Raw genomic sequence first — 22595 nt, 5'->3', positions numbered from 1 at the left:
GGGGGGGGAGGAGGGAGAGGAGGGGGAGGTGGAGAAGGAGGAGGAGGAGGAGGGGGGAGGGAGAGGGAAAGAGGAGGGGGAGGGGAGGGAGGGGGAGGGGAGGGGAGGGAGAGGCAGAGGGGGAGGGAGGGGGAGAGAGGAGGAGGGAGAGGAGGGGGAGGAGGAGGCGGCGGGGAGACGGAGGATGTGAGGAGCCCCTCCCTCAGGCCAGCTCCAGCCACAGCTGTGTGGCCTGCAAGGAGGGGCCGGGATCTCTGTGGCAGAAAAGTGAAGTGGACCCACCGCCAGCCCGTCCCCAGCCCCACAAGGAAGGACTGCCAGTGCGGAGCGTGCAGACCGTAACCTCTTGGAGATTCATTTCTTGCCTCTTCAAAGCATTATAGATTGATTGCCAAGTCTTGCCGTAAATCAAAAGAAAGTCACTACTCATTACCTACTTAGAATTCCCTGAGTTCTTCCTGGGAAACCATTTCTCAGCTGTTTGATCTCTGAGCCACCAGCACTATCTCTAGGCATGCCACCCATCACGGCAGGCACCAGACACTTTCTTCTTCCAGGCTCCTTTCTCAGCACCTAGATGAATTTCCACCTTTCTCAGTTTCAAGAAGAGCTGCCAAGACAAATGATTCAAAGACTCCAGGACTCCAGCTCACGCTGAAAATATACGGACTGCGTACAGCCTGTTCGAAAACACCCCAAGCCGGAGGGAAAGGCACGAACCACACTCGTGTCGGACAGGTCATGCTGGCGGCCAGGCCCCAGACTCACCAGGACACTCTCTTGTGTCCTTTTGCTTGTGGGACAGTGACACTTGTCCAGCTTCAGCTAGCAGCAGCTGCCCTTTCCCTGGTCAAGACCCTCCTACCCCTGAGCAGAATGTCCCCAAGGGCCCCAGGAACTCACTAGCTGGCCGGGGCTAGTAGGAGCAAGGAAGTGCCTCACTGGAAACTGTGCATCCAGGAGGGGCCTCCTTCCCAGTCCTGTAGCTGGTACCATCTTCCCAAGGAACCCCTGCCCCAAAAGGGCTCCTTCACCCCTCAAGAGAGCAAGTGGTGCTCGGCCAACATCAGCTTCCCCCACCCAGAGTGTCTGTCTCTACAGCCACCAGCCCGGCTCCAGCAAGAGCAGTCAAACCCCACTTCTCTTGCTGGGATGAACAGCAAGACAAAGTAACACAGCAAAAACCAAGTCCGGCCAGGCCCTGACCCCTAACAGCCACCAGGCATGTGCTGTGGCAGGGGGCTGGACGGGCAGGGCCTTCCACCAACGAGCCCCAGTCAGCAGGGGGCGGGAGGGCAGGGGACAGTGCACCTGGATCTTGCCAGGAAACCTGGAAGACCCGCCCGGGCAGCCCACAGTGCTGTTCCTGAAGGTCATGAAATGGGGGCAGCCCCAGCCCAGGCCCAGACACAGGTCAACAACCACCACTCACGAACAGGGGAGCCAAAGTGCTGTCACACGCGCAATCCATTCAGCTGGCGAGGGTGTGTGGCACACTCACAGAGGGTGGCCCCAGGGGAAGGCACAACGCAAGAGCAGAGGGGGCGGGGGAGGTGCGGGCGCTTGTGCTGCGCCACCAGAGCACCGTCTTTTCTAACAAAACCGTAGAATAAACGTGAACGCGGCCGGCTGGGCCTGTGAGGAGTGGTGCCGGAGCTGGGAGAAGCCAGCCTTCATGGCCGGGGTCTCGCCCAAGGGCAGTGGCTGCCATCTCGTTCCGCTCGGAGAAGCGGGGAGCAGGAGAAGACCTTGGAGCACGGCAGCGCCAGAGGCCCGGGAGGAGCCTGCGATGTTCCACGGTGACAACGTGGAAGCCCAGACCCCCTGGCCTGCCACCACCAGAAGCCATCAGCGGCCTGGCTTGCAGATGCCTGCATCTCTCCTGGACCCAAGTACCACGTGTGGGGTCCCGCATCAGCGAGGGCTGCAGGAGAACAGCAGTAGAGTGGGGCAGAGCTGCCCCAGCCCCTCTGACCGGCCACCCCAACCCCGCACCCTCCTCCGGGGCGGCGGCAAGTGGAGGCAGCCAGAGCGAGGATGGCAGCCTGGCCTTCGATGACCACTGGAGGAAGCCGGAAGGCTCGCACTGACTGCGCGCACCATCTAGCCTGCACACCAGAGACTGAGGGGAGCCGAGACGCAGGCCAGCAGCCGGTCTGGCCCGGGGCTGGGGGCCCTGGGCGACTTGTGTAGGACACGAGCCTGGCTTCACAGAGAACCCAGCACCCAGGGCCTGTTGTTGGGGACTCTAAGTGGAAAATCCCTCTCTGTGGTTTCATCAAAAACTACCTCCAGGTTTCAAGAGCAGACATGCCTGCTGGCAGATAGGGAAACGGGCTTTCTGAGTTCCTGGATTCAACCCTTCATGACATCTACAGAATTCTGAGTTAGGAGGGGAAAACTCCCAGCCCAGAATAATTGCTCCCACAGGGAGCATCTTTCTGCACCAGCATGTAATAGGTCTGGATGAGAATTTTCTAAAGACCGGCACCAAACCTCACCATATGATCACAACTGTCTGCCTACTCTGGGCACGACACCCGGACAAAGGCTCCTACTGGACAGCTCTGCGCTGACGCTCCTGGGACTTGGGAGCCCTGCTCTCTGGTGGTCAGAACTGAACAGGACTACTCCCCCTCCCCGATGGACACGGGTCCACAGGCCGCATCCCCACCCCTCCTGCCTGCCACTGGGCTCCTTCAGGGGGTGCAGGGAAAGAAAGGCTCTTCCGGGGTGGGGGTGAAGCCTGGGGGCACCTGGCAGGTAACCTGTAAAAGACTGAAGCCAACCAGAAATTTACACACGAAACATGAGAAACAGTCTTTTTTTCCCCCTACAGCTCTCCCATTTTTCTTAAAATACATGACCCTTTGGCTCTTATTTTTCCTGCTTTTGATAGAGACGTTGGTATGAGAAATCTTTCTTGACTCTGAAAGCAGCTGCAGCCTCAGAGTGATGAAAAGGGTGATGGAAGAGGGCCGCCTGGCGCTGGGGGGAGTGGGGAGTGACAGGGTGGGGTGGGGTCTGTGGTGTGTGCCTGTAGCTACTCAGTGCCCACTGGGTTGCTACTCCTTGGGAACTCCAGCCCAAGGTTACCATCCATTTCAATTTCTAGGAAAAGCCAGAAAAGTCTCCTGAGTTTTCATTATTGAGGCTAAACAACCAGAACAAACCCAAAAACCCCACTGTGTGAGCCCAAGGAAAGCCGCCTATGTCCTAGAGTCTAGCCCAGAGGCTACCAGTTTACAAACTCTGGCCTCTGTCTTGCTAGAAAATTCCTCCTTGGGAGTGAGAAGTGGCGACACCCAGGGTCTTCCCACCAGGACCCTAACCTGACAGAAGCTTCTGGAAGCCCACGGGAGCTACAGGCAAGTCTCATATGGGCCCCAGAGGGGAAGGCAGGCCAGCTAATGGGGTGTGGCCAAAGCCAACTCAGCCAACTCAATGATCCGCTACAGAGAAGAAGAGGTCTCCTACCGCCACCAAGAGAAGGCTCAGCATTGCTACAGCCAGACCAAAGTCGTGGTAGCCAAGTCATAAAACAAGGATAATTAGTGAGCAGTAGAGACAGTGTATGGCGGTTACCATAAGTGAATGGGAAGAGAAGCAGGAGAACTTTCTACTGGTGCAGAAGTGGGAATCGTGACAGAAAAGATAAGGGCCAGAGGAGGCATCCAGGGGACCCCATGCAGAGCAGGAATTTAAAAGGAAGATCCTGAAGTGAGGAAAGGTTTTATTGTTCAGATTAAAGAACCAGATCTTGGGGCGCCTGGGTGGCTCAGTTGATTAAGCATCGCACTCTTTATTTCGGCTCAGGTCATGATCCCAGGGTGGTGGGATTGAGCTCCATGTTGGGCACCGTGCTGAGCACGGAGCCTGCTTGGGTTTCTCTTTCTTTCCTCTCTGCCCCCCCCACCCCTCATGTTTTCTCTCTCTCAAAATAAAGTAACAAACATTAAAAAAAAAAAAAAAAAGAAAAAGAACCAGATCCTAGGCTCACAGGGACAACTCTAAGCCTGTCTGCATGGTTTCTGGCCCCCAAACAGGTCACCACATTAGCTTCTGTAACTGAGAAGGAAGCCACAGAGAGACTGGGGAGTGACGTCTGTCAGAGTGACATGATAAATGATAGTATCCCAGGTCTCGGATAACATGACCCAAGAGGATAAATGCCCCTGGGGAGTGACCAGGGAGATAACAGGAAACACACAGGCGTGATATTCCCACTTGAGTGTGCAAACAGCCACCACTGCTGGCCTGTCCTGCATGGACAGACCAGCCTCACTTGTGGCCAAGCTGCTCCTGACTCCACAGGGCTGTTGCTGTCATCACAGGACCTATCACCTGGATCACAGTCAACCTGCTTTGTCCTCTACCCTGCCTGGTCTGTGTGTGACGTATGATGCTCTACCCGCCACTGGCCTAAGTCAGAACACACCTGATCTATGCCTCGACCCTTGAACTGTGTGGCCCTCCGTACCCCCCAAGACCCTTGCTGATCACTGGCTGCAGAACTGTATGCTAATGCAAAGAGCTCACACCTCTTCTCGAGGGGATGCCTTCGCCTGGGCCTTCAGGCCAGCTGGCAAGGCTGGTGGGATTCTGACTCCCTAAGTACGGCTGGAGCCCAGACTAGCACCAAGAAACAGCACCAATCCTTGGGAAATCCCGTCACCCTCAGAATAAAGAAAGACTCCTATAAGCATCAAGGCAAGAAAATTACAAAGTTCCCTAGAAAGGAGAAAGAAGATGCTTTGCCTAAGATCTCTGGCAACAATGGAGGGTATGGTTTCATGGGATGAAGATTCAATACCCAGTGAAACCATCCTTCACAGAGGAGGCAGCAGAAAAACTCTCCGATGTGCAAGGTCAAAGCGAAAGCATTCAAGGAAAGGAAAAACATGGTACAAAACAGGGGTCCACACTGGATTCAGTGAGACAGTGCTAATTCTGAACTGTTACAAAAATGATTATAAAACAACACAAATGTTGAAGATAACTGCTGGAAAGAGAAGTTAGATAGTAAAAAACTGGAAGGCAGAGGTGGTGGGGGAGGATAAAGAGTAAAACCATGCTGAATGTATCATTTTTCAAAGTGAAGAATCGATATTTTTCACAGAGGTAGAGACTATAGAGAAACACAGGGCCTTTCTTCTTAATTTAAAAGTAACTCTACACCAAAAGTGGAATGTGTAGGACAAAGAAAACTTCACCAACTTTCCAGAATGACAAAAAAATTTAAAATCCTGAAAGGTGGTACAGAGCCAGAAAGCACCAAAGCGCATGAGAGAGCAAACCTTCTGGTCATCAAGACGGATGCAAATGGCTCTCCTAACACCTAGGGGCCCTCCATCTGGAACACAAAAACTGCAGCTGAGAAAGTTAAAAGCAAGAGTAAGCAAAGATACACCAGGAAAATGCAAACACACACACACACACACACACACACACACACACACACACATTTAATATCAAAACCAGTAGCAGATAAAGTTAAATTCAAGACGAAAAAGATTAATTAGGTCAACAGGGGTTCCTCGACGCTATACAAAGGGTAAAATACACAATAAAAAACATAACAACCATGGAAATGAATAAAACACAAAAATCTGTTAAGAACCACAGAGGAATTCATAAAACCACCTCTCTTAATCCTAGAGAAAATGTACAAAATTAAGGGACGAGGCAGAAAACTGGAATAAGATGAGAAACCATACATCAAAGCATGTACTCTAAAAATAAAAAATTAACATTTTCCAATAAATGTTTAATGTTTGATTTTATCCCACAAAATACTGACAAAAATAATTTTAAATAGGTCACAAAGAAAAATCTCAAAATTAAGAAAAATAAAATTTACATAGACTACACTTTTTTTTCTTAATTTTTTTTTTAACATTTATTTGTTTTCAAGAGATGGAAAGAGACAGAGTGTGAGTGGGAGAGGGGCAGAGAGAGAAGGAGACATCAAATCCGAAGCAGGCTCCAGGCTCTGAGCTGTCAGTGCAGAGCCTGATATGGGGCTCGAACCCACTAACCGTGAGATCATGACCTGAGCTTAAGTCGGATGCTTAACCAACTGAGCCACCCAGGTGCCCCTACATTTTCTAACTCCAGTGGAAACCAGTAACCAAAAGTTAACCAAGAAAATTAACCAACCACATCTATCTGGAAATGAGAAGAAATGCTCTTAGTCCATTTCTTAGGTCAAAAATCAAATCAGCTAAAACTTCTTAGGATATGGTAAAGGCAGCATTCAAAAATATATGAGCCAAAATTCATTTATTACTCAACAAGAAGAAGACTGGAAAACAATGAAGTTTCAACTGAAGAAGTTTAAAGACAGATGTTCATAACGAGGTCAGGAAGGGAGGAGAAAGGAACAAGCATAAAACTGGGGATCTAGGAGGCAGATCAGCAGTGGAGCTGATAATTGCATCTGGAAGCTGATTGTATGAAGATACCATCAAAGTGGCCACACAAAGCTTCCCCATACAGAAAGAGCAGACAGTCAGGAACAGGAAAGGAAACACAACTAACAGACACAGAGCAGGTTTTCACATTTAACATAATAAAATAACCTGGTTCTAATAAGTTCAAAACTCTTGATGAGAATAAAAACGTTCCAAGAACTAGTTTAATATTACATGTCAACTATACTTCAATTTAGAAAAATAGATAAGGGGCGCCTGGGCGGCTCAGTCGGTTAAACGTCCGACTTCAGCTCAGGTCACAATCTCGCAGTTCGTGGGTTCGAGCCCTGCATCAGGCTCTGTGCTGACAGCTCGGAGCCTGGAACCTGCTTAGGATTTCGTGTCTCTCTCTCTCTTTCTCTCTCTCTGCCCCTTCCCGACTCATGCTCTGTCTCTCTTACTCTCAAAAATAAATTAAAAATAAATTAAAAATAAATAAATAAAAAGATGGGGCGCCAGGGTGGCTCAGTCAGTTAAGCATCTGACTTTAGCTCAGGTCATGATCTCACGGTTCATGAGTCAAGCCCCACATTGGACTCTGCTGTCAGCACAGAGCTCACTTCAGATTCTCTGTCCCTCTCTCTCTGCCCCTTCCCCATTTATTCTTTCTTAAAATAAATTTGAAAGAAACAAACAAACAAACAAAGAAACAAAGAAAGAAAGAAAATGATAAAAAAGAAACACACCCTTCCAGGAAAATGTACTATACTAACTCTAAGAGGAATAAAGGATAAAGTCAGACTGAAACAATGCCTTAGGAAAACCTGAAAAAGTTGTCCAAGAAATCCTCCCGCCAAGAAACAATAAGTTCTGATAGTATCGAAGGATTTCTTTAAACGTTCAAGGAATAGACATGCCTCTTTGCCTTCTTTTTCTTTAATTTTAATTTTAATTCCAATACAGACAGCATACAATATTATATGAGTTTCAGGTGTACAATAAAGTGATTCGACAGTCCTATACATGCCTCAGTCCTCGTCACCACAAACGTACTCCTTAATCCCCATCATTATTTCATCCCCCTCTGGAACCATCAGTTTCTTCTCTATAGTTAAGAGTCTCTTGGTTTCTCTCTCTCTCTCTCTCTCTCTCTCTCTCTCTCTCTCCCCTTTGTTTGTTTGCTTTGCTTCTTAAATTCCACAGGGGCGAAATCATATGGTATTTGTCTTTCCCTGACTGACTTATTTCACTTAGCATAATACTCTCCAACTCTATCCATGTTGTTGCAAAGCCCCTCTGCTTTCTAAACTGTTCTAGAAAACAGAAAAGTGTGAAGAACTTCCCAAATCACAATCTCAAAAACCCTGTTCTCAAAATATGGCAAAGGGAGTTTAAAAAAAAAAAAAATGTGTAGCTCAATCCTCTACTTTGAGCCTTTATAGTAAAAGAGTAACAACAAAACAGTCCTGGTGGTGCGGACTAGATGCCGGGCCTGCTCTACGTACTGTCCACATAATGATTCACTGGATCCTCTGAATCATCCTATGAAACGCTGTTATTACCTTTTTCCCAGATGAGGAAACTGAGGCACAATGAGTGGCAGAGCTGGTATTCAGATGCAGGGTGCACCAGTCTCTGGAGGCTGTGCTCTAACCACCACTCTTTACTGCCTCCCCATCTCAGTCATGCGGCTTGTTACAGCAGAAATCCGCCGTGACGAAGCAGTGCGTGACACAGACGCCACACTAGCTCCCCACCAGGAAGTCCCCGCAGAAAATCCACCTAAGGTACACCTAGTGCCCGATCCTGGCGTCTCATGTCCCGCTCCGATAAAAGGAACTGCGGCTCCTCGGAGAAATGGCTGATTCTAGGGCTGGAGCGGGGAACACATAAAATGAGCCTGGAGCATCCTGCCGAGCCAGAAAGTAAGACAGAGCTCAGAAAGCAAACTGACCGGGGGTGGGTGATGTCAGAGGGACACAGGAGCCTAACTGAAAGAGCCCCCGATGCCCAAAGCTAGAATGATTTGAGCAAGAAAATAAATAACACCAGATTCTAACTCAAAGTAGAAAATAATCAGCTGTGAGTCCATATAGATAGAAAATAGTCCATAAATGAGTGATTCAGCAAATACATAAACGGAGAAGAAGAGACAAATCCCTACACAGAAGAATTACAGACAGCATATGTCGACGCTTCCAAACCAAGAGGACAGAGCACAACGCGGTACAGGAGGGGGGAAAGAGAAGCTCATGGTGGAGAAACTTGACAAACGCTGCCTGTTAGGTGAGGGAGGTCAACACCAGGGATAAGTGAGGTTGACAGCACGGAGCCCTGATACGACACGATGCCAAGAGGCACTCTGCTTCTGTGGTCTTCCTCCCAATGACCCATGACCCCAGTGTAACCCTGAGAAAGACATCAGAAAAACGAAAACTGAAGGATCTTGTACAAAGTATCTGACCAGCATGCCTCAGAACTGTCAAGGTCATCAAAAGTAAGGGCATCTGGGAAACTGTCACAGCCAAGAGGAGCCTAAGGAGACCGGACAACCAAAGGCAGTGGGTGTCCTGGGTGGGATCCTGGAACAGGAAAGGAATATCAGGTAAAAGGTAAGGAAAATGGAATAAAGTGTGGACTTCAGATAGTAATAATGTGTCAACGTTGTCCACGAGCTGTGACGAATGTGCCAATCATGTTAACGACAGGGGGAAATGGGTATGGGGTATGCCTGAACTAGCTAATATACTTGTAACTTTTCTGTGATCCAAAACTATCATAAAATTAAAAGTTTATCAATTCCTCGAAACACATATACACAAAAAGGCCAAGGGAGACACCAAAAAGGCATCTGACAAAATTCAACATCTTTTCCTGATAAAATCTTCTCATAAGTCAGGAAGAAAATACTACTTCCTTAAGCTGATGATATCTATTTATGAGAAGTCAACGGTCAGAATCGGGTTCAATGGTGAAATACTACAGGAAAATCCATACAGATGCCTGCGGGCACCGCTGTTACTTACCAGGATTCTCAGGGGGCAATTTCCCGGGCATTTGAAGAGTAAATGCCTATTTCTATTGGCTTTGTCCCCAAAAGCTCTAACTAGGGCTGCATCAACCAGGCTGCTTATTTGCAGGAAGCCTTTCTCTCTGGTTCTTTGTCCACATTTTCCGGCCGAATACCAGACCTGTTTGCACCCTAAATGCACCCATTTTCCAGTTACTCTTATGGGCAAAACGCACTACCTTGCTTTAAGCCTCAGAGGCCCACAGCCCCTCCACCACCAAGGTCCCAGCTACACTTTCAGACACGGGGTCTGCTGAACCTCACAGAGAGAGCTACTCCCCTCCCTCATGTCTGGTCGTGCAGACAGAGAAGGCTGGTGGGCACGCGGGACCTGCCCTGCCCAGTACGGGATGGCCCAGGATGAGGCAAAGCCTGTTCTGAACACTGAGGAATTGTCTCCCCAAGGTGGGCCTGCCTCTTAGAAAGGGCTTGCTCAGCTCATTGAGGTACAGCCAGCTGGGTGCAGTTTCGTGGGCTGCCTTCCTGAAGGGTGTACCAAACAGATGGGGGTTTCCTGACCCCTCTCGTGGTAGGCCGAGTGTGGCCTGCCTCCAACAGCCAAGGAAGTGCTGGCAGGAAACCTGCATCAGCCTCACAACACAAGGCAAAGAACGGGTTCCGCCACACCCAGACCTGGGGTCTCAGCAGGCCCTTTATGAGCCAGCCGTGCCGTGGCTTCATCCCTCAAGGTGGCCAGTGGACAGAGGATGTGTCTGCCATGGAGGGGACAGGACATGCCCATGACAGTGACCAGGCCCACAGAGAAGGCCTGTCACATCCGTTCTCACCCAGGGGGGCTCAGGGTCAGAGGCTGACTGGACCTACACCTGCCCCAAAGGCCCCGAGCAAAACTCTAGCACCTTCATGGAGGAAAGTAAACTGAGGGTGGCCTTACTGACACCCAGGCTTGCCTAGAGGGAGACCACATTAGGTCAGACCACTCCCAGGGGACTGAAAGCTATACATCTCCAGAGCCTCCAAGAAGGAGGAAAATACGGGCTTCCTGGTAATATCCATCACCAGTGAAACCTGGATCCTCTGCACGACCCATAAGGGGCACGGCCAGAGCCGTACAGGGCCCTGTCTGACCACCACATCCAGCACGGAGAGCCCCCGGCAAGACCCAGAGCCAGAGTGGGGCACGCGGGTCCAGGCACCTGAGAGATGGTCCTTCGGGGATTACAGTGCACCGGGAGGGCTGGACAAAGAGGGAGCTAATCTGAGAAAGCCTGGCGGTCTCAGGATACCTGGAAATGCAGCCCCTGCAGATATAACAGAGAAGCCGGGGAGTCTGTGGGTCCTGTGGGGGAGCTGGGAGTGAGGGATGAGCTCGGGGGTCACCTGTGCCTGGTGAGGCCTAGGGCTCGGGTCAGGGGGCAGGACAGGGAAAAGCAGCTTGTCTGCGCCAGCTGGCTGTGTTTCTACAGCCATAATCGCCGCGAGTTAGTAGGCTTGTGGTTGTGGCGTTTTCCTGCAAACTCTCCCATCTTCCAATTATCCTCACTGCAGTTAAGCGTTCTAGTCCTCAGAAAAAGAAAAAAAAAAACTGGACTTATTTTACAACAACACAGCAAGGGTTCTGCAACCTGCTCCCTGGGGTGGGTGAACTGAAAGACCCAGCACCGCACAGCTCACATGGAGAGAGAGACAGTGTGTGAGTGTGTGTGTGTGTGTGTGTGTGTGTGTGGTGTATATGTGGGTGCAGGTGTGAGTGTATATGGTGTGTGAGCGGTGTGGTGTACAAGGTGGTGCACGATGTGGGGGGGGGTGTGTGCACAGTACTTTGTAACTGTGTGTGTGATACGTGCGTCTGTGTGGTGTGAGTGATGGGGCGTGTAGTGTGCGTATGTGTGGCACATGTATGCGTGGTATAGGTGGGTGGTGTGGGGGGGTGTATAGGTCTGTGGGGAGTGTGTGTGGTGTCAGTGGGTGATGTCTGTGTGCGTGCACACACGGGCGCACAGCGTCAGGGGAGGAGACCCTTCCGCTTGGCCCCCATCTCCCATGCCCGGTCTGCACTCAGAGGGCGCACCGAGCGCACAGAATCGTGACTCACTCGGTCCTGCCAGAGGGCGGGGGAGGTAAGACGACCTCAGAGCGGCCAGCACAGCGGAGCGAGTTCTTCAGTAACCAAGGAGGCTACTGGTGTGGGCTGCTGTGGGGACACAACAGCAGGGAAAGCCCAGGCCTTGTCAAGGGTCTCCAGGCAGGGTCGGGGGCGTCTGCCAAGAAGGACCCCAGCCCGGGGAGGAGGACGGACAGCCATGCAGTCCCCCAGCACACCTCACAGACCTTCTGCCTTTAAATCCCTCCCACGACCCCCACGGAAGTGGTCACGGGAGAGCCCCAAATGCCCCATTCACAGCCTGGAGAGAAAGCATAATTTCAATTAAGGTCCCAGGCTGTCCAAAACATCGTTATTAATCTCCTTGTGGCAAACGTGAGCCGGGACCTGCTTACGCAGCCAATTGAGCCTGCTCTAAATTAGCGTTTGCAGGTAACTGGTTCCGCCACCAGCCCCACGCCAGCCGGCTACAAGCTGGTTACGCCTCTAACGTGAAATAATATGAGGCGGTAAAATGGACGGCCCGGTTGGGCCTGCACTCAGGTGCCCTTGGCGCCCGATTTACCCACACATTAACGTCTTCTCGCTTTAACACAATTTACTATAGCTCAGCTGCAGAAAATGATGTTCGTTCCCTCTGAAAACCCTACTCACAGGCACAGCCCAGAGGAGAGGGGGATCCTAATAAACGCCATCAGCTCACTTTTTCTTTTAACATGCCCTCAAGATTTTGTAACAAACCTTTGATTATAAAACAGACAAACAAAGATGAGGACCGGGTTTCCAGGCCAGCATCTCTTTGGCCTGAGTCTGGGCACCACTGCCCTGATGGTCTGCCCTCTTCTGAGAAAATCAGCCCGTCTCAACCCCCCATCCCCTGCTCCCACCCTGCCCCCAAGTCCTGACACACAGGAGTCCTTGCTCGTCTTGCCCTGTGTCCCTCTGTGGGGCTGGTCAGGCTCCTGGCACAATGCCCAGCAGGTTCCAGGGATGCTCTTTTGGGCCCGTGGGTCAGCAGCCTGCACAGGAACCTGGGCTCCCTGGGCCTTCCCGGGCATCGGTCCAGCCTGGCGTTAAAAGGGCCACACCCCATGGGGAAACAATACCTGCTTTAGAGAGGATTTTATACTCCCCACCTAGTTAAGAAAAGAATTCTAAAAGTTCATGGTGGCATAGAGGACAGCAAAAAATAGCTCAGGACATTTTCTTCTCTCTCCCATCCATCCATCCAACTCACCCACACATATCTCCTGACACCAACTGTGGGGCAGACACTGGGGATAAAGGAGACAGGACTTCAAGAAGCCTCCAGCCTCCCAAGGACACCAACCACAAAACTGTGTCACAGAGTCACCTGGGCAATGACAGAGAAACGTGCCTGTGGGGAGGAAGCTTGAGGCAAAGAGAAGTCAGCCCATCTCACCACAGCAGGTGCCCCCAGGGGCTTCAGCTGGCACTGGCCTCCTCAAATCTGGCCTGGGACATCCCAAAGTGTAACAATGACAACCATCTTCCCACTGTCTTCGGGGGTGACACCCTCAGCCCCCAAAGGTCACCCTGCTCACCTGTCCTTCAGGAACAGATTCCGCCTCTTGTTCTCATCTTCTCTGCCTCAGCTTTTCCCCAGCACAGTCCCAATCCCCCAGTGCTGTGCCCCAGGAACGTCCCTGTTCTCAGCTCTCAGGGCAGACACTGCTTCCCATGTGCACCTCCTACAGCCAGCCGTAGCGTGTGCAAGGCATACAGTAGGTGCACGATAGCATGCACACCTGGTGCATCCAGTCAAGCTGAATTAATGCCACTTGGCATCCTCAGGACAGCCGCTCTGCTGTGAGCTTCAGGCTCATGTTTCTGATCCACAGAGGAGGCGGCCGTGGGGCCAAGGGACTGGAGGGCGGGGGCACTGAGCAGTTTGAAGACGAAGGTATGGTGTCCCCAGAGCTCAGCTTAACCAAGACCCCTTCAAAGAACAGCCAAACTCAACGTGGAGACTCCAGATCTTGATGCAAACAGACCAGCATGGACTAGGTATTAGTAAGATTAAGGAATTACTGTTAATTTGGTTAGATGTGGTAATGATGTGGTGGTTACATAAAGGGAAAAAAACTCTCATCAGCTGAGACACCTACTGCTGTACGTACAGGTGAAATGACATCATGTCTGGAGTTGGTTTTAACTTTTTTTAATGTCTATTTATATTTGGGGGGGGGAGGGGCAGAGAGACAGCGAGACACAGAATCCGAAGCAGGCTCCAGGCTCCAATCTGTCAGCACAGAGCCTGACGCGGGGCTTGAACCCACAAACCGTGAGATCATGACCTGAGCCGAAGTGGAACACTTAACTGACTGAGCCACCCAGGTGCCCCGTGGGGGTTGGTTTTAAATATAACTATAGCAAAACAAAAGGAAACACAAACTCTGCTGGGGACTTTCAGGCTCATTATATTATTCTTTTCTCTTTTTGCATAGGGTGGCGGATTTCTGAACTTTCTCATCAAAAGAGAAAAAAAAACCCTGCACTGCCTTGGGTCGGGGAGCAAGGAGCTGGGGGAAGCATTCCGAGGGCCGCTGGCCAGAGCTCACACACAGGCCCACCTGGGCTGCAGCGGCCTCAGGCTCTGGACAGTGGGTGGGAGGGCAGCTCATGTCCCTCCCAGGAGCCAGCTTTGGAGCTGGACTTCGGCAGCTTAGGACACGGGGCTGCCACCGCACAGAAGACGTTAGGGCTCCACCCTGGGGCAAGCTAGTCCTGCTCTAATTTCTGGGTTATTTTTATTTGAGGCATCAGCTATGGGCCAATTCAGCGGGGAACAGATTTGTGGGGCAGTGCCAATCTGGGGGACCGCTGCCCGGCCCACCTCCCAGGTAGCCCTGTAGAACCCCTCCTGGCCCTGATCCTGGCGGGGGGCAGGGGCCGCAGGACTACCAGAGCAGATACCGCACTGCAGCAGACCACGTGGAGGCAAAAGCTGGGACAGCTCTGCGTGCCTGTCCCTGTCCTCCTCCAGCGTGACAGAGCTGGGTCCTTGATGAAGCACTTGTTCCGTGCCCCCTCCTGGGACTGCACAGCAACAAGGGCCCTCAAGGCCATGTTAACCTCTCACTACTCGGGGTAAGAGGAGAGAAACACAGAGGCCCTCTGTTCTGGACTCCTTTCAGGGTTAGACTTTGAAAATGATGCTGATCCCCAAGCCACATGAGGTGAACAGAAATGCCCACAGCGTCCACTGCTGATTCTGTCTGCACTTCAGCCTCACCCCACACTGACAAAGCAGGCAGGCCAGAAAGGCTGAGAGAGGGACGTGGAGGCACAGCGGGCCCCAAGAGCACCCGGGTGGACTCAGCAAAGTGGGGAAGGGGTGACAGTACCAAACCCGTACAAGGGGCACCCCGCCATGGGGCGGGCAGGATAAAGGTGAAACTCTTTTCTGTGCGTACACTTCTGACACCAAATGTGAGTGACACCGAGCAATCTTCCAATTCTCTGTGGTCACCAAATGGACGTCCTACAATTTAATTCTGACATGAACGGCCAGGGTGAGTACAGACCTCCCAGTCCCACAAGCCTGCCCCCACTCCAGACACCAATCGCAAGTCCAGGCCTCTGGTACTTCTGGCTGACTGGCTATAAACTGGGGGTTCCTGTGACCCCCTCCCTTGGGTTTGATAATTTGCTAGAATGGCTCACAGAACCCAGGAAAGTGTTTTACTTACTATTACCACTTTATTAGAAAGGATATGACTCAAGAAGAGCCAAACAGAAGAGGGAGGCACAGAGCAAAGTATGGGGGAGGGGCAAGGAGCTTCCATGCCCCCTCCAGGTCGCCACCCTTCCAGCACCCCCCCACGTGTCCACCAACCCCACTGTGTAAGGTTTCTATGCACGTTCCCTTCTGCAGGCACGACTGAGTAAATCGCTGGTCAGAAGTCCACCTCCAGCCGCTCTCCCCCTCCCTGGAGTTTGAGGGGGGGCTGCAAGTTCCAACCCCCTAATCTCAGCAGTGGTTCCTCCAGCAACCAGCCCCCACCTTCCACAAGTCACCATATTAGCATAAACTCAGGTGCCCTTGAAAGGGGCTTATTATGAATAATTCAAGAATTCCAAGGGTTCTAGAAGCTCTGTGCCAGGAGATGGGGGCAGAGACCAAATATGTGTTTCTTATTATGTCACAGGGAGTGTCCTCTCCCCAGTGGAGCTTCTAGATGGTACTGTCACTGGCGGGAGACCCGGGACTGGGGGCCTCCTGCCCCAGGAACTGGGTGGGAGGAGAGCCACAGGAGCAGTTTGGGTCTGACCCAAGGGCTTCCTCATGCCATGGGCAGCAACCTGCTGACCCCTGGGTCTTGGAGAGGGGCTGAGGCGCTGGCCAGGCCACACCCCTCATGCTGGGCAGCCCCGGGAAGCGCTCCAGTGGGGCGCTATAGCCTAACTGGAGCCCAAGGTCAATGGAGTTCTCCAGAATGCTTTACGAGCCACTTAACCATTCCTCGACCCAGTCATCCAAGCACAGCAGACATAATGGCAGTGTTTACACATAAAAATGGCAAGCTTTCTTTACTAGCGGCTTTCAGAGTCACAATAGCAGCTATTTGGTAAAGTTTCCCGCAAATTGCAGAAACAAAGTCCAAGAGTGGAATGATGGGGCACTAAACCATCCTGAAAAGTAATCAGAGACCATTACCATCAAACACTCCGCCGAGAGCCGGGGAGGTGGCCACAGTCGGAAGACAAATCCTCTGCCCACGATGCCAAAGCCCTGCTCGCGATCCCCACTCAATCTGTGCACGGGGCTGCGGCGCCTCATCTGTTACTTGCTCAGGGAACATAAATTACTGTTTTTTACATTTTAATCTTTACCCAGAGAAACACGGCAGCTTACCTTTCCATCTCATATTCTTTCATTCCCACTTTTACAGCCTTCATTACCTGGAGGATGGATATTAAGCAAAGACATTTGTATTAAGGAGATAAGTAACACTGCCTTATAAATAATGTATAGCACTTTTTCAAAAGAATCTCTTCTTTGAAAAAAAAAAAGTGATATGTGCACACAGTGGTGCAGAAATGTAACAAATTAGAACTTTTTTAAAGCTCCGAAAGCCGCACAGTTTATTTAAACCACTCTGGAGCACTTCCATTTGGAAGCCAGTGGGCATCCAGCACCCAGCTCTACGGCACAGGCAGCGGCAGACCGAGGGTGGCAAAGATTTAATCCAGATGCCTGGTGAATACTTGATGCTCAGAGAGCAACAGTGACCATCCTAAAGGGTTTCCTTTGCTTAGCCGTCATAGAACGTGCAGAAAATGAAACGCATACAAGAGGCTGTGGCTCACAAACGCACAAAGCCACGACCACCACTAAGCAGGCACCAGGCCACCCGTCACCCTGACTGTCCTGCAAGAAATGCGCCTCCTTACTTGCTCTGGCTCCTCAGGTAAAGTGGGAAGGTTTGGGAAGGAGGACAGTTTTTGGAAAACGGAGGACAGTAATGGACAGTAATCCATGTGCTTGAATCATGGGTGAGGACGAGAGAGTCTTGAAAAGCAGCTGGAACCTGCCGGAGTGCTGGGAAGGAGAGCCCTGCCCTCTTGGAAGTGGGGGACTTGTGGCTGGGAGATGCCCTGAGGGTGGGTGCCTGAAGGTGAGGAAGAAGGGCAGAGCCTCTGTTGTCCCTGGCCCCACGGGGGAAGAGAGAAGAGCCATCACGAGTCTCTGTTGGAAGGGACACCTGCTGCCTGTTCATGGGGCACTTGGGACTAAAGCTCCCCAAGACCACCCATCCAAATGGGGCCCTCCTGCCCCGCTCAGAGCAACGCCACTCGCCCACCCCAGCTACCAGCACCCCAACGAGCCTGTGCCCAACTTACCTCCCGGTGGGCCTCACTGGAGATTCTGTTGGTGTAACGCAAAACCTCCAGCTCCATGTCCGTTTTAAAGACCCGGCTTCAGAGAGAACAAAGTGGCAGGTCAGTGACTCCCAGCAGGGGCTGGCTGGACAAGCCCCCTCCACCACCGCCTCCACCCCACGTACCCCCACCAGGGAGACCTCGGGACCCGTCACACCTTGCACAGCCTGGGAAGGACCACAGGGCCAGCTCGCGCCCAGCCAGGCTGCAGATGGGCCACCAAGGCCCAGGACGGATATGCTGCGCTAAGCACCGCCCATCCTGATTTAATGCCAGCCTTGGGCGTGCAGGTTGTTTCCAGTTTCAAGATCTGGAACCCACCGTGGGTGGTGGAAGAGGCCCAGATTCTGTAGCCAGACACGCGCTACCTCACTGAGACTCAGTTTCCCCATCCATAAAAGGGATAAAATCTACCTGGCAAGGCTCTTAGACCTGAATCAACTGTGCTGACTCCGGGGCTCTGCCCAGTTCGCTGAAGAGGTCTCCTGTTTCCTCCCTACCCCACCCGCCTGCCCTCGGGGCAGCCCAGGAATAACCCCTGACTCTGAGCCAGGGGTGGGAGTGGGGACAGCAGGTGGTGCAGCCACTTCCAGCTGTGAGTGCAGGTAAGAATTGTGGAAACAGCTGGTCTGCAGAGAGGAGACCAGGAAGACACGAGAAGAGAGGGGGTGCTGTGTGGGGCAGGCAGGCACAACCCAGAGACCCTCCTGTCCTTCTGACACTTAGCTGTGCCTCCTGCCACTGGACTCCAGGGGGTCCTGGGGTCCTCATAGTAAATTCATGTTAGTTTTCTCAGATCTGCTTAGGTCTTTTTGTAATCGATCTCATTGCCAAGTAAGACTCAACCAGAGAAGCTACAGAAATACTGGTTGTCTACCCCTCCACTTTGAATAAGCAACTCTAGGCCATGGGCAGTGGTGGCCGCGACCAGTCACTAACAGCCCAGCATCCTCGGTGCATCCCCCATGGTCGGCTTCACCAAAGCTCCCCTCCCTCTCACGAAGGGGACACATTCGAGCAACCTCCAGATCAGCAAAGCCAGAGTGTCTGACGATGGCCCGCCCCTCTGTTCACAGCGTATCTGTCTCTCATCCGGCCGCCATCTGTGCCCTGAAGCCCGACCCGGGCCAAGGACGGCAGCGAAGTTGCCCCCACCTCCATCAGGGGCAGCAAACCTCTGGAGACTGCACGGAAGTAGCCGCAGTCAGCCACTGACTCATGCCGTCTGCATGGTGCCATCCAGCTGGGACAGCCAGCCATCTGTCACGGGGAAGTGACAAAGGTATCCTGGAGCACTGAGACGCCCTCCTAAGACCGTAAAGCTTTCTGGGGGATGTGGAAAATATAAACCCCTGAGCCCAGTGAGACTTTTCCCAAATGAACATCCTTTCTTTCTTGAGAAGGAGTCCCTGAAGGCTGACATTTGGCTCTTTATCATCATAAGGTGTCTCTGATTCTCCACCAGGACACTGGGAGCAGCCCACCTGGGGACCAGAAAGCTGCTTCCTGTGCCCTGGAGGTGAGGGCCCAAAGCCAGAGCAGGACTCAGGTGAGCGGCTCAGGCTCCTCAGGCCCAAATCCACTCACAGGATAACCTAGAGCCTGATGCTTTGCTCCCCATTGCCGCCTGCTCGGTTCCAGCCTGAGCGACTGGTAAGCAAGGAGTGGGCCTCTCTGTTCTCACATGCGGTGATGACCAGAGTAACAACGCAGGTGGGAACCGGGCCCAGGCTGTGCCCGCCTCCAGCCCTCTGACCCTCTGTTGGGCTTAGACCTCTGGTCCAACCTGCCAGCTACCACTCCTGCCAAAATTCCAGACCCCCAGGCCCTGTGCCCACCCATCTGCGTGGCCTTAACCAAACCCTCATGAGGGATGAGCCAGAGCCTGTGCCTGCTGCCCCCATGTTCCAGGGCCATGAAGGCCTTGGGAAAATCCACGGCCAGGCGGATGGCACACCAAAAGCTCCCAGTCACCAGCCCCACCGGTCTCGCCACGGCCCCAGTTCTGCTGTGAGTTGCACGGGGGCGTGCAGGGCGGGAGGGCTCCTTTTAACTTTATCTCCCCAAGATCTCTCCCTTCCCCTCCTTGGGCCCCCTCCCCTGCTCAGTGCATAAATGCACTCCTCTCTCTCCCCTCCTCTCCAAATTCTCAAGCCTTCCCCTCCCCACTCACGTCCTCCTCCCCACCCACTTACAAGGGAAGGGGTGGATCAGGCTCAGCACCCCAACACACACCTGGGTTCAGAGCCCACGTGGCCCCTATTACCAGGAGCTCTACGACCACCCACTTTCCTCCTCCCCACCCCCCGTCCTCCTCCTCCAGCCAAGCTCTATCCTCCGCTACTCCGCCACATTTCCGGAAGGGAAACCACAACTGTCCTTGCTTTAGGCGGGGAGCGAGAGGAGCTTTCGTGTTTGATCTCAGAGCTCTCCCCCATCCCCTTCCCTCCTCTCTCCCCTCTCCTCTTCTCCCTTCAGCCCACCCCTACCCCCTGCCAGCCCCCCTCTCACAATGTGTGGGAGAACCCCAGGCTGCCAAATTCAGAGGCCTTCCCTGAGTGCGGAGAGGAAGCAGCACAGTGACCCCCGCCTCCCCTGGCACTGCTGGGCTGCTCCCATCTCCCGATAAGGCCTCCCTCCCTCCCCCTCTCCACTCTACCTCTGCACCTGCTCCCGAATGGCTGTCTGTGGCACAGGCCTCTCAGCCGCTCCTCCACCCGCAGGTCCCCCAGGCACCTCCAGCTCGGCGGGACGCCAACTCCCCCACCTCACCCCACAGCTGCAGCGCCCCCCTGCCACTTACAACAGAGACCTGCGTGCCATCCCAGATCCCTTCCTGTCCCCTATCCATTGCTCCCACATCCAAGTGATGACCAAGGGCTGCAATTCCACCTCTATACCCTCTCTCAGACCCTCTGTTTCTCTCCATCCAGACCCCACTGCCTCCGGCCTGGACAACCTCTCTGGCCTCTTCGTGCTTCCAGACCCATGTGCTCAGGGACAGCGGCTGCGGATCTTTAGTAAACGCAAATGTGATCGTGCTTTTCCTTGCTTAAAAGCTTTGGTGGCCATTGGCTTCTCCTCCAAGGGGACCTGGACCGGAACCACATTTTCTTCTCATCAGAGACGCAAGCACTTCCAGCCATGGAGGCCACGTCCTGTTTTCTTGCCCAATTTGAGTTTGTGGAAGATGACACATGAGGCTTCTAGCTGCTTTACTCAGGACTTACTTGTAAGTCATGTTTAAAAAAAAGGGGGCTTCCTGAGTGGCTCAGCCGGTTGAGCATCTGACTTCAGCTCAGGTCATGATCTCACGGTTCAGCTCATGAGTTCAAGCCCTGCGTCAGGCTCTGGGCTGACACCTTGGAGCCTGGAGCCTGCTTTGGGTGTCTCCCTCTCTCTCTGCCCCTCCCCTGATTGCACTCTGTCTCTTTCTCAAAAACAAACATTGGAAGGAAGGAAGGAAGGAAGGAAAGAAAGGAAGGAGGAAAAGAAAGAGAAAAGAAAAGAAAAAAAGAAAGAAATCAAACTGAATCAGGACAAACTATGCCACAAAGGCAGTTCTCCAACGAAACCAGCCTGGCCCACATGAATCCAAGCTTTAAAGACCCCAAGAACAGATGCCTGTGTGCTGGCTCACCTGATTATCCACAGGGCACTCTGGGCCTAAGTCTTGCCCAGGTGCTGGGCGTTCAGCCTGGCCCCCCCCTTATCTCCAGGACACAAGCACCAGAAACGGTTTTTAAGATTACTGTAAAAAAATAACAAGACTTTCCAGCATCTGGCAATTTCTCGCTATCTTCGAGAAGGACTGACTACCCTGAGCCTGAGGAGGCTATTTCCATTACTCGTGGATAGGAAAAGATAACGAAAAAGGGATTCCACCACGGCCCCGCCTCTGTTGTCCCAGTGGCCTCCGGGGTGAGGGATGCCTAGTGTCACACTCGGCCCCAGCCTTGTTTGGCCCCGGGATGTGTGGGGTGGCAACAAGCAATATAATCTGCAAGTTTTCTATCCCCAGGAAAGGACCGAGGCTGCCTCCTCCACGAGGCATCAGAGGACCCAGGCTTAGGACAGGACAAGATGCAGTTAACAAGTCTGCGCTGGAAACAGCTCAGGCTCCTCGACTAGCAAGAGGAGGTGGCTGATGCGTGCAGGCGATGCGGCACTCGTGCAGAGTCCCCAGGCCTGCGGCCACACCCGTGAGCATCATCACAGCCAGTGGGCCACTCAGGGGGAAGGCAGCGCTATGGGCAGGGGAGCAGGAGTGGAGAGAAAGTCCCTTCACTACGCCAGGCCCAGAGTCCCCTGCAACAGGCCAGAAACGACAAAAACCGGACTAGGTTGAGATTTTTTTTCTGCAATCTGTTTTTTTTCCCCTTAAATATGCATAGGTCACAAAACTGCCTCTGGGCATTAAACCCGGGATTAAGGCATTAATGAACTGAGGTTTGAATGCTCCACTAATTAAAATAGTAGCAAGACAGAATGAAGTATTTCCAAAATCAGTGTCTAAGTGTCAAAGTGCCACCGTGTTGAACAAAACCCATCTGAAGGGACAAGTATTCCATCCCTCCTGGAGATGAATGTGCAGGGGATGGTTCTGCGGGAGCAGGCGGGCAGAGTTCAATGCCACAGGACCCCACATCCATTCCCTCTATACCCCATGACCTGGTGTTGCAAAGGATAAAATCCCAGAACAACAGGAGGGACAGAAAGGAAAGAGCTAGTTGGAATTACATATCTTAAGGAGGCTCAATCAATAAGCCCTCTCAAAGAAATCAGAGCCATGAAGAAAATAGCGGTTTCGCTCAGCAGTGAGCTGAGTGTGCTTGAGTCGTGGCGTGGGCCGCGCGCAGGGGAGGCATGGGAGGGTCCACCTCTGCGTTTGCTGACTGGGGCCCGGCCACGCCTTCCCCTCTGCCTGATGTGCCCACACCCCATCTGCTGCCTTCTGGGGCACAGTCACTCTGCCCTAGGATCCCCACTGTCCACTTGGCTTTCCTGTTAACGTAGGGTTAAATGCCTCTTCCTCAGGAGACAAAGACAGCAACCCTACTGGAAGACTTTTCACGTACACACCAAGAATCTAGGTCATCATCTACGTATCTTTTCTAATTCGGGACATGTTACCAGGATG

The 22595-nt window shown here is 52.5% G+C and overlaps 1 protein-coding gene across 1 annotated transcript in view; it reads right to left on the bottom strand.

The window, feature by feature from the left end:
* Positions 1-22595, bottom strand: part of PEPD (peptidase D) — a 112044-nt gene that overhangs the window by 51121 nt on the left and 38328 nt on the right. Inside the window, exons 8-9 of the mRNA XM_049621016.1 lie at positions 17417-17492; positions 16428-16474 (exon numbers count right to left, since the gene is read on the bottom strand). Of these exons, the coding sequence (XP_049476973.1) occupies positions 16428-16474; positions 17417-17492 (123 nt within the window). The remainder of the gene's footprint in view (positions 1-16427; positions 16475-17416; positions 17493-22595) is intronic.

Source organism: Panthera uncia (assembly GCF_023721935.1).
Source record: "Panthera uncia isolate 11264 chromosome E2 unlocalized genomic scaffold, Puncia_PCG_1.0 HiC_scaffold_19, whole genome shotgun sequence".
Taxonomy (NCBI): Eukaryota; Metazoa; Chordata; class Mammalia; order Carnivora; family Felidae; genus Panthera; species Panthera uncia.
The sequence above is the reverse complement of the archived record's forward strand: the minus strand, read 5'-3'. Positions and strand labels throughout refer to the sequence as shown.